Source organism: Syngnathoides biaculeatus, chromosome 8 (assembly GCF_019802595.1).
Source record: "Syngnathoides biaculeatus isolate LvHL_M chromosome 8, ASM1980259v1, whole genome shotgun sequence".
NCBI classification, from domain to species: Eukaryota; Metazoa; Chordata; class Actinopteri; order Syngnathiformes; family Syngnathidae; genus Syngnathoides; species Syngnathoides biaculeatus.
In genome coordinates this window covers 26,231,528-26,244,279 of record NC_084647.1, presented here as the reverse complement: position 1 = coordinate 26,244,279, position 12,752 = coordinate 26,231,528, and the positions used below count along the sequence as shown (strand labels likewise).

The 12,752-nt window shown below is 40.4% G+C and overlaps 1 protein-coding gene across 1 annotated transcript in view; it reads left to right on the top strand.

Moving 5' to 3' along the window:
- Window positions 1-12,752, top strand: part of sik2b (salt-inducible kinase 2b) — an 88,074-nt gene that overhangs the window by 48,245 nt on the left and 27,077 nt on the right. Inside the window, exons 5-6 of the mRNA XM_061828143.1 lie at window positions 7,606-7,730; window positions 7,931-8,054. Of these exons, the coding sequence (XP_061684127.1) occupies window positions 7,606-7,730; window positions 7,931-8,054 (249 nt within the window). The remainder of the gene's footprint in view (window positions 1-7,605; window positions 7,731-7,930; window positions 8,055-12,752) is intronic.

Here is a 12,752-nt window from a genome sequence, read left to right as displayed (position 1 = left end):
CCACAAAGGATGAAAAATGGAAAGGCAGTTGGTCCTGATGACATACCGGTAGAGGTATGGAAGCAATTTGGAGAGATGGCTGTGGAGTTTTTGACCAATTTATTCAACAGAATACTAGCGGGCGAAAAGATGCCTGAAGAATGGAGGAAAAGTTTTCTAGTTCCCATTTTTAAGAACAAAGAGCTATAGAGGAATAAAGTTGATGAGCCACACAATGAAGTTATGGGAAAGAGTAGTGGAGGCTAGACTCAGAACAGAAGTAAGTATCTGCGAGCAACAGTATGGTTTCATGCCTAGAAAGAGTACCACAGATGCATTATTTGCCTTGAGGATGCTAGTGGAAAAGTACAGAGAAGGTCAGAAGGAGCTACATTGTGTCTTTGTGGATCTAGAGAAAGCCTATGACAGAGTACCAAGAGAGGAACTGTGGTACTGCATGCGGAAGTCTGGTGTGGCGGATAAATATGTTAGAATAGTACAGGACATGTATGAGGGCACCAGAACAGTTGTGAGGTGTGCCATAGGTGTGACAGAAGAATTTAAGGTGGAGGTGGGCCTGCATCAGGGATCAGCTCTGAGCCCCTTCTTGTTTGCTGTGGAAATGGATAGGCTGACAGATGAGGTTAGACTGGAATCCCCTTGGACCATGATGTTTGCAGATATTGTGATATGCAGTGAAAGCAGGGAATAGGTGGAGGAACAATTAGAAAGATGGAGGCATGCACTGGAAAGGAGAGGAATGAAGATTAGCCGAAGTAAAACAGAATATATTTACGTGAATGAGAGGAGTGGAGGGGGAACTGTCCGGCTCCAGGGAGAAGAGATAGGAAGGGTGGGCGACTTCAAATACTTGGGGTGAACAATCCAGAGCAATGGTGAGTGTGGTAAGGAAGTGAAGAAACGGGTCCAAGCAGGTTGGAATAGCTGGCGAAAGGTGTCTGGTGTGTTATGTGACAGAAGAGTCTCTGCTAGGATGAAGGGCAAAGTTTACAAAACAGTGGTGAGGGCGGCCATGATGTACGGATTAGAGACCGTGGCACTGAAGAAACAACAGGAAGCAGAACTGGAGGTGGCAGAAATGAAGATGCTGAGGTTCTCACTCGGAGTGACCAGGTCGGATAGGATTAGAAATGAGCTCATTAGAGGGACAGCCAAAGTTGGATGTTTTGGAGACAAGATTCGAGATAGCAGACTTCGATGGTTTGGACATGTTCAGAGGCGAGAGAGTGAGTATATTGGTAGAAGGATGCTGAGTATGGAGCTCCCAGGCAAAAGAGCGAGAGGAAGACCAAAGAGAAGGTTTATGGATGTGGTGAGGGAAGACATGAGGGCAGTTGGGGTTAGAGAGGAAGATGCAGGAGATAGGCTAAGATGGCAAAAGATGACACGCTGTGGCGACCCCTAACGGGACAAGCCGAAAGGAAAAGAAGAAGAAGGTTTCCTGTAGAAAATGTAAATTGAGATAACTTGAGCTATCATCAAACATTTACCTCAATTTCTTGTGTATAATGTGCACCCATGTATAATACGTACCCCAAAAACTGACCTAAAGATTCTGTTAAACCTATATGTAATAAATTTTTACAATGAACGATTTTGGTTCTTATGATCAAAATATAAAGTCTATCTATTTTTTCCTTTCATATCCTGAATTTTACTTCGTAACTATAGACAATATTTTTCCAAGGGGGTGTTTTGTAACCGGAATTTTACGTTACTAGAGACGTCCGTAAGTAGATGTACCACTCTATTTTGCAAGGCACCTTTATTTGTGTTATGTTGTTATATAGTAGGAAAGCATTTAGGTATTTTAGATATTACAAAAGCAGCAAAAAATGGCATTAAAGTAAAAGTTTTGCTTGAAGTGTATCCTTGAACAAAAGGCTTTTTCTCAGGTTTTCTTGGAAATGAGTATTTTGAAGAAACTTACCAATCTTCAACTGCTGTTTATTAAAAAATGGTGAAATGTAGAAATGTACTTTTTCTGATGGAAGAAGGTTAAATCATTCTTTAGGTTTCTATAGCTGCAGAACAATTTTCTGTAGGCCTTCCAAAATAAATGAAAAAAGTTTAAAAATGACAAGGCTCTCCCAATTTTAGAAAAACATCTGGCATTAATTGAGTTAAAAATACTTGCACACATTTTCCCTTGCCCTTCCGTTGTCTACTGATGACCACCTGGTGGTGTTTGCATCAGTGCTGGTGAAGAATACATTGGTAGAAGGATGCTGAGGATGGAGCTCCCAGGCAAAAGAGCGAGAGGAAGACCAAAGAGAAGGTTTATGGATGTGGTGAGGGAAGACGTGAGGGCAGTTGGGGTTAGAGAGGAAGATGCAGGAGATAGGCTAAGATGGCAAAAGATGACACGCTGTGGCGACCCCTAACGGGACAAGCTGAAAGGAAAAGAAGAAGAAGAAGATTCTACGTCAAGATTCCTTGACGACATTCCACAATTCATTTACACTTCTTGGCTTTGCTTCAGAAACAGCATTTTTGATGTCACCCCCTGAGTTCTCAATTGGATTAAGGTCTGGGGATTGGGCTGGCCACTCCATGACATTAACTTTGTTGCTATGGAACCAAGACTTTGCGTATTTACTAGTGTGTTTGGGGTCATTGTCTCGTTGAAACACCCATTCCAAGAGCACGTCCTTTTCAGCATAGGGCAACATGACCTCTTCAAGTATTTTTGACATATGCAAACCGATCCATGATCCCTGGTATATGATAAATAGGCCCAATAACAGTAAAAGAAACATGCCCATATCATGATGCCTGCACCTTCACCTTCACGGTCTTAACTGTGTACTTTGGCATGGATTCAGAGTTTGGGGGTCGTCTCACAAAACTGTTGGTGACCCCTGGACTCAAAAAAACAATTTTACTCTTGTCAGTCCAGAGCATGTTGCTCCATTTCTCTTTAGGCCAGTTGTGTTCTATGGCAAATTGTAGCCTCTTCTGCACATACTTTTTTTTTTTTTTTTTTTTTTTTTAAACAGAGGGACTTTGTGGTGGATTCTTGTAAATAGATTAGCTTTACACAGACGTCTTCTCACTGTCACAGTACTTGGAGGTAACGCCAGACTGTCTTTGATCATCCTGGAGTTGATCATTGGCTGAGCCTTAGTCATTTTGGTTATTCTGCAATCCATTTTGATCTTTGTCTTCGATTTTCTTCCATGTCTTTGGTTTTGCTCTCCATTTTAAGGTATTTGAGATCATTTTAGCTAAACAGCCCATAATATTTTGCACCTCTTTATATGGTTTCCCCTCTCCAATCAAACATTTAATGAAAGTATGCTGGTCTTCTTAACAATATTTTGAACAACTCTTTTACCTCAGGCTTTCAAGGAGAAATGCATATTCAACAGTTGTTGGTTTCATCCTTAAATAGGGGCCACCTGAGTCACACCTCTTTTTCCCAAAATTGTTTGCCTCACTTATTGAATGTCAGACTACAAATTTTCATTTATTTATTTATTGAGTTAGTTAGTTATTTTACACACCCCTTTCAACAAAGTGCCCAGTTGCACGGCCTATTTTTCTGAGAATCTACTGCACCTACTGGTAATTTGTTTGACATGTAGCAATAAAAAATATACTGAAAACGTGGTTTAATCTGGTAAATCACAGTGGACTTCCTTTTTTTTTTTTTTTTTTTTTCCTAACACAACTCTAAATGACTCAATCATCCTTCTTAGCCATAGGTAGATATTTGATATCAAGATAGTCTTAGCTATCATTAGCTAGCTATGAATTGAGGTTGTTGTTGCCTCATTTTGTTCGGTTTGGTAAATAAATAAATGGGCGGGTGTGCAGAACTCTTTATTTCTACTACTCAGATGTCAACTTACAATAGAATGATTGTAAAACTTGCTGTATGCACTTCCCATGCAAAGTTTGAGTAGCCTTTAGCTGTAGTAATTTCTAGTGTGCTAATATTATGCTAATGTAGTTAGTTGTGTCACATGCTGTGCAACTTACCCACAGCGTGCAGCATCTTTTTGACATCAAACGGGCTGGCTCAGTATTCAGCGCCACGAAGTGGGTCACAGCTTCTGAAGATAAATCTGTACTGCCAAAAGAAAAAAAAACCACAATGCTCATACCTATGTCACATCTCACTCTCACAGCAGAATCACACATCAACCACCATTGCTATAAACGCTGGGTCTCATGGTGCTTTGCTTTGATCCATCTGCTGCTTTACCTGCATTGAAGCACACTGATGCAAATTATTGATTGACTACAATTTTCATCTCCTTTCTACTATTTGTAGTCGGGATAATCTCACCAATTCATGGGTTATCCAGTTTACATCAACTGTTTTTTTTTAATCAATTGAAGTACAATTAACCCCATTTGTGTAAAAATGTAAAGTGTTAGCTTGTTCAGTAGGTGGCTATTGACTCATTGGATTCTGCTACTCCTAGCAATTCAATGGCTGCAATTAATATAGGTAGTGAGGGAACATATAAACATATAACACCATATTTCTAGCTTGTTGTGTCCAATTTGTATAAAATGTTTTTCAGGGGCTGGTGTTAAGTCCATTATTTGGAGTCGTAAAATTTGTGGTGTGTGTGTGTGTGTGTGTGTGCGTGTGCGTGTGCGTGTGCGTGTGCGTGCGCGTGTGCGTGCGCGTGCGTGCGCATGCATGCATGCATGCATGCATGTGCTGACATCACCTCAAGTCCCATTATGTAACGGAGTTTTTTAATCTGCGCTATTTATTCATTTAGATTTTTCCTCTCTTTATATAACTGTGTCAAATGATGGAAAAAGCATGAGGGCAGAGGGTTAAGTGAGCACCATTGTCTGCTCCTGTTAACTGTGGGCTCCATCGCAATCACGGGACGGCATTGGTACAAATTCAACAAGTTTGTTTTCCTGACCTGTGACTTTTAGATGTTCTTTTTCCCCTATTTTTTAAACCCTTTTGGTCACTAGAAATCTTCAATAGTGCTCATCACAAGTTTAGGATGAAAATGTCCTTTGTGGCAACTAGCGGAGGCTATATACCTCACTTTTTAAATGGTTTTTATAATGTTCTTTTAGTATGCCTTAATGTATTTTAATGGCTATTGCAACTTGAAGTTTAAAAAAATGAACCTGGACTCTCCAAATGTGTATTTGGTGTAGGTATGTGTGAACTCATGCTTTTCTGTAGATAAAATCTGACTTGTTTACTCTGCAGACAACCAGTCTGAGCAGAGCCATTGGTGAGCTCATTTAGGTTTATGCGTGCAGGTGACCTCTATGAGGGCCCATTTGCTCAGCATGCAATTTCATTATACAAAACCTATTGACACTGGAGATGTTACTCAGTACTTTGATGCAAAGAGGGAGACCACCATTATTCTTCTTAAAGTGAGTTTGGAGTTGTGTTGGTTATATTAATCTGATACAGTGGTGCCTCTACCTGCTAAATTAATCTGTTCCGGACGTCCCTTCGTAACGTGAAACTTTCGTAAGTAGAAACACATTTTACAGCCTAATCCGTTCCAAGGCCCCTGACTTCAAGCTCTTTATTGGTCACTCCTGTATAATATGTACAGTAATGCAGCCCTATGGGGGCACAAGCCAGTGCAATCTGTAGGCCGGTCCCAAGTCCGGATAAATGCGTCAGGAAGGGCACTCTGCTTAAAACTTGCCCAAAAATATTAGCGTTCATCCAAAGAATCCCATACCAGATCGACTGCCCCTTTGGAAATTCAGCTACCATGGGTCGAAGAAAAAGAAGAGGAGGTAAGCAGATTCATCAACAGAAGAAGAAGAGGAACGGACAGAGGCTACAACAGAATGTAGGGACTTTGAATGTTGGGACTGACACGAGAATCTCAGGAGTTGGTTGACGTGACGATTAGGAGAAAGGTCGATATATTGTGCATCCAAGAGAGCAGGTGGAAAGGAAGTAAGGCTAGAAGTTCAGGGGCAGGGTTTCAATTCTTTTACCTTGAAGTAGATGGGACAAGAAATGGAGTTGGTTTTTTTTTTTTTAAAGGAAGAGCTGGCCTAGAATGTCTTGGAGGTGAAAAGAGTATCAGACAAAGTGATGAGGCTGAAACTTGAAATTGAGGATAGTATGTATAATGGGATTAGCGGGTATGCCCCACAGGTAGGATGTGACCTACAGTTGAAAAAGAAATTCTGGAAGGAACGAGATGACGTAGTTCTGAGCATCCCAGACACAGAGAGCATTGTGATTGGTGGTGATTGTCATGGACATGTTGGTGAAGGAAACGGGAGCAATGAAGAAGTAATGGGTAAGTACAGCAGCCAGGAAAAAACTGAGGAAGAGACGGTGGTGGACTTTGCAAAAAGGATGTAAATGACCGTAGTGAACACCTTTTCCCAGAAGAGGCAGGAGCACAGGGTAACATACAGGAGCAAAGGTAGAAGCACGCAGGTGGATTACATTTTTTGCAGACGATGTCATCCAAAGGAGGTTACTGACTGTAAGGTAGTGGTTGGGGAGAGTGTAGCTCGACAGCATAGGTTGTTGGTGTGTTGGATGACTCTGGTAGTAGGAAGGAATCTTAAGAAGACAAAGGTAGAGCAGCGAACCATGTGGTAGAAGTTTGAGATGGGATAAAATGTTGTGTGGCCTTTCAGAAAAAGGTGAGACAGGCTCTCAATGGACAGGAAGAACTGGACTACTACACCAAAGGTGATCAGAGAGAGAGAGGCAGGAGAGTACTTGGTGTGTCTTCTGGTAGGTCTAGTCTTGGAGTGACCATTACAAAGCCCTGATCTGAATCCCATTGAAAATTTGTGGGGAGATCTGAAAAGGCAGGTGCAAGCAAAGCAACTGACAATCCTGACTCCGTTATACCACTTCTGTCAAGAGGAGTGGCCCAGAATTCCATCAAAGTACTCTCAGAAGCTTGTGGAAGGTTTCACCAAAAACGACCCAATGACCCAAGTCATGTATTTCAAAGGATATGCTACTCGACACGAAAGAAATTTATATAAACTAGTACAAATTGATCTTGAAGATAATAATATAAAAGTCTATAAGAAATTCTTTCATTATTGTGACATTTAAAAAGTTAAATAATTTTGGTGATTCTAAATGACCTGAATCAGGAGAGTTTTAGTCTGATTTGACTTCAGAGACTGTGACAAAAAATTAAATGTTATTTTGCAGTGTATGTAAACTTCTGGCTTCAATTGTGTATAAACAGGCACACACGCACACATACTGTATACAGTATACACACAGCAGAAGTTTCCTTCTGACTTTTAAGTGTGTGTGTGTGTGTGTGTGTGTATATGTGTATGTGTGTGTGTATATATGTATATATGTGTGTGTGTGTGTATATATATGTATATGTTGTGAAGATACACGGCTCAAATAATGAATGGATGAATGGTGAAAGTTTTTTTTTTTATATCCTCCACTCATGAAACTGGTGAGATTATGAAAATCTCTTTTGCCATTTATGATTCCACTGGTTTTGATGGTTTATTTTTGCCATGCTATCGTTGTTATTGATATTTTATTGGTTCTGAGGTATTCAATCTTTGCATTGTGACAAAGTAAAAATTTTGGTATTGTGACAACACCATATGAACGTGATCCCACACTTTTATTCTTGGCAGACTTTGGATTTGGGAATTTCTTCCAGCCCGGTGAGCCTCTGGCTACATGGTGTGGTAGCCCTCCATACGCTGCTCCCGAGGTTTTCGAGGGCCAACATTATGAAGGCCCGCAACTGGACATCTGGGTAAGATGTGAGGATGAGTTTGGCCATTGTCCAGCTACAAATGCACCTTTTACACTGGTATACACAGTTTAAAGTGTTCATTACCACTATTTAACCCAGTTTTTATGTTTCTTCTTTTTCCCCTGCCATTGAAATTAATTTTGGGCACAAGTAATAACAAGCACTTTTATAAGCATCGTTTGTCTTTTGGATTGTTCTAGAGTATGGGTGTGGTGCTGTACGTGTTGGTCTGTGGTGCCTTGCCTTTCGATGGACCCACTCTCCCCGTGCTCCGACAAAGAGTCTTGGAAGGAAGGTTTCGTATCCCCTATTTCATGACTGAAGGTAGGAAGCCCAATTTAGCCATGATTGATTAAGATGTATTCATGATGTCAACCTTAGGGCAAACTCTCTCTTCTCCATGTGACATCACACCTTCCTGCTTGGCTTAGCACAGTCTTGTGTGGTTGCTACCACTCAGGGGTTCATTGTGTTCATGACGAGCCTTGCTTTACAGGAACACAGTGAGAGATTGCACTAGGAAGTGCACGTATGTTTCAGTGTAAATGTGCTGCTGCTGTGTCAAGCATACAGTACATGCGAACTATTCCAGTTTCGCCGTAAAAACTTAGATTTTTAAATAACCCATTCGGGGATACAGGCGCATAGTCAAAAATGTTTTTTCATAGAGCTGGGTAATATAATCGAGATCAGCGATCAAGATAAATTTCTCGTCAGTCTCGATAATCAGCCGTGTGCGTATTTCCTCAGTCTAAAATGGCGGGAATATGAGTGACAGCAGCCAATCAGTCATCCTTTTCCTACTCCACTTCCATTTGCGAGGTGGGGGAGTAAACAGAAACAGTGCCCTCCTCAGCTGGTCTGACCTCTAGTTAGATCGAGATGCTGACTTAGCTGTCGTCCTACTGAGCCTACTGCATCAGTGGCAGCTAATCCATGGTACAGTGACAGAGGCAATCTATTCTCCACCTCGCGAGTACCCAACGTATGGCAGTGTCATGAAAGCAACATGGAACAACGCTATTAACTATGCAACACCCTCGAACATGGTCACCACTGTATTTATTCATTTGAAGTACCACCAAAGTGATTATGTGGAAAGTAACAAAAAAAATTTCAAGAATGTGGGTGCAGTGAGGGCACCCTGTTTTGTAAAATGGCAAAACTGGTTAATTTGCATGTTTACAAAAGATGATCCATATTTGAAAGCAGCAATAATCCTAACAGGGTGTGTTGTACGTATCCTAATTGGAGAATAATAACGTTTACAAGGTATCTTCACTATCCCAAACAGGGCAGTTCAATTTGAATGTTTTACCACCAAAAATAATTAGGACTTCAAACGTCAAACATATTTTTCTACATTTGTTGCAATGTTGAGTGATTTTTTTTTTTTTTTTTTTTTTATATTATTATTTGCCGTATTCAAGTATGCTACTATGTTGGGGTAATGGTTTTAAATATTAATGTGTTGTTAATAAATGGCCTTAAAAAAATGTTGAACTACTCTCTAGCTCAGGGGTGCTCAATGTGTCGATCATGAGGGAGTTTCGGTCGATCGCGAGAACATTTTGGCAGCACACTCTTAAAGACCTGCTGCTCGCACACACTCTCCTGCTTAGTTTAACTTACCCCGCCCCCCTCCACTCTTAAAGGGGTACACTCATAATTACAAATGTTACAGTACTTACACAGCCCATCAATGTGGTTCATAATGGCAGCGTCATTATTTTGCCGCCCACCACCGGTGCTTTAGTTAGCAACACAGTCTGGGTAACATAGAGCAAAGACGAGCTAGACATGCTCCTTGTTTACTCATGAGAATAATGGCAAAAATAAATTTAAAAAAAAAAAAAAGAAATGCTGTTGCTTTTAAGATGCCATGACGCCAAAGTAGAAAGTACAGGATGAGATGGTGTATAATGTTAAAATTCCACCGTGGCACAGCCTTATCGAGGATGAAAGCACAGACAATACAATGCACAAAAAGCTAATTCTGTGTTTTAAATATAGAAGGCAACATGACTTTAACATTAAATCTGTTTGGGAGCATCATTCAGCTTTTAACATGCATTGCTAAAGATATTCTGCAAGCAATAATTCAGTTTTACACCAAGAAAAAAGATGAGGATATCATTGTGGATTAAAAAAAAAAAAAAAAAAAAAAGCAACAAAGTTGGAAGGGATCTTTCAAATTTATGGTTCACAGTTGGCTTGTTAGCAATGTATTTTCGTTTCTTTGTTGACATTTAAATTGTAAGTTTGCAAAAACACAAAATTGTTCTTAAAAATGTTCTGATGGGAATGTAACTGCTGTAATCTGAATCTTTTAATGAACCATGATTCACATAATGAATATAATTATTAATAATAACAATAACATTGTTATAGGTCATTGAAACGTAGTTTTTTTTTTTAAATCTTGGAAGTGTGTATCAAACTGGTATCCCTTTGTATTTATCAGTAACCAAGAAGTGCTCCCAGTTTCGAAAAGGTTGGTCCCACCTGTTACTGGCTGTGCTAGCTGATTTAAGATGAATTCTAGAGCTAGCAACTCTTTTACAACCTGACAAGCTCGCAACCCCACCCAGATGTTCCCCTTTCTGTCTCTGCTACATCAGTCATAAAAGTTCCTCAACCGGTGTCACACATTTCAAACCCAAACTAGTTTTCCCCGGAACATGCGCTGTGCAAGCAACTAGTACATCCAAAGAGATCCTGTGGCTTTTGCTTTGTCAGTGCACTAGAAGAAGCGCGAATTGTGCTTGAAGCGTTTGACAGTTTCTGGTTCAAGCTGTATCTCTGCTGGATCACTCAAGCTCAAGGGGGCCATAAAGGACCCCTTTTGAAGATGTGGGCAACATTAAGATGGCCCTCATGGTAGAGCTACGGATATCCGGAGAATAGAATGCTTCCAGGGGTGCAGGAAAGCTTGGAAGAGAACACTAGCAAAGTGTGTTATATTTCAGAGTGATTACTTCGAAAGGGAAAATTTGTAGTTTGGATTTGTAATATATAATTTGTGACACCAGTCCTGAATTTTCTGACACAGCTCTTATATGTGTCTCTGTGTATTTGGAGATTCTCCTGTCTTCCTGAAGCTCCTCTTTCTGTGTTCCTTTTTGTCCATTTCTCTACACTGTTTTGTTGCTACTCAATGAAAAGTAAATGTTTGGCAATATTTTGTTTTGTTATGACCCAAGTAAAAAGTAAGTTTCTTTGGGATTGTCCCTTTCGGGGTCGCCACAGCGTGTCATCTGAGATGAACGCACATATATGTTTGGCACAATTTTTACGCCAGATGCCCTTCCTGACGCAACCCTTCTCAGGGAGTGGAGGCCCCCAGTGGGATACGAACCCACAACCCCTGGTTTACCAAACCAGTGCTCTAACCACTGACCTAAGTAAAAATTAAGAAATTGAATTTTTCAGATGTCCTCGAGAATCCTGGAGTTGATATGAATGGGCATTATTCACCTTATGTGCCATTCTTGGTTTGTTTGTGAGGGGACCTTGAAACAATTAACATGCACAGAGGAGGGGGGTGTAAGAGCATGGCAGACAGACCAGGCGAGTGTCCCTGAGAAGTAAGAACAGGATATGCTGTGGGCCTTCTTTGAATCAGTTGCCTGCTCTGCTGCTGCTCATCTCACCAGCCAGTTATTAGTCTGGCACAGCACAGTTCACGCTCACTAGAACATTTCATCACTGTGAACATGGTCTGCCACCATTTTCTCTATTCCACAGCTGGATGTTGGCATACTGCAGAGGACGCATGAGTCATGTTATCCAGGGAAACCGTCAACCCAACACCACTGGGTTTCTATTTTTGCTTGTCTTACTCCCATTGCAGACATTTGTGGCTGAAATGTATCAGAAACTGCAAACCACATCATGATAACTTAAATAATTGGCCGCAATAAGATAAATAAATTAAAATTTTGAATGAGAAGAATTATTGGATTCACAAAATGCTTAATATTGAAGTGTCAACTTAAATTATTTTCTTTTCATATTTCCTGTTATTGTCACAAACATTGCATACATTGTCTATTTCAAGAAGTCACAGGAAGATATGAGGAATAATTTATGGCACTTTGCCTCAAGAAATAATCGTAAAAGCAATAATTGATCGGTTAAGTTTGCATGAAAAAGTCGTGTGTGCGCGTGCGTGTGTGTCCGTGTGTCCCCTTTCAGCTAAATGCATCACAATACTATGATTCAAGTCACATTTTCTAGTTCATAAATTTAGGGTAACTTCTACAACCCTGACAGATCTTATACAAAATTCTTCGAATCAAGTATATACGAACCTAATTCAAGGAAAATATTATATCAGTTAAAAGTCGTAAATTTTCTCCAAGATGGAATTTGACAAAATCTGTAAATGTTGTAGTTACTTTGATGAGTGCTCCGCCTGACTGAGAGCATTCCCTGCCGACACGCTGCTTACATAGTAAAAGACATTTCCCCCAGCAGGTATATAGTTACGGAATTTGCTTTGAGCAAAAGATCCTTTTGGCTAAGGGCCCGCGGAAATGGCACCAACGAAGAGGCATGGGCATGCTTATGAAGCAGTTTAAACTGCAACCTACGTATCAGTTAAGCGTAGCAAATTAACTCTGAGCTTGCCGTTATTCCAGAAGGCTTGACGAAGGAACTTCAGCCGGTGGACATCGGTGTAAACAGGGCGTGCCCAATAATATAATGTGCTTTATGCATGTGTTAAGTACAGAAACTTAGACTGCACCTTTTGATGCAATGCGCCTTCTGGTTGCAAAAACACGATAGCTGTTAAGGGAAATATTGTTGAGTTTTACCAACTGACAGCATAGTCTGATAATTATGAAAATGGCTTATTGTAGTTAAATACTTTTTGAAGTAAGGACTTTTGTTTGTGTAAATAGAGGATATCATCTATATAGAGATAAATTTGTTCCCTTGACACAGGAGCGCCTTTTAGTGCTATTGTTCTGACATATTGCTATTGCTAGTGGTTCGATAAATAGTGCAAATACCGGG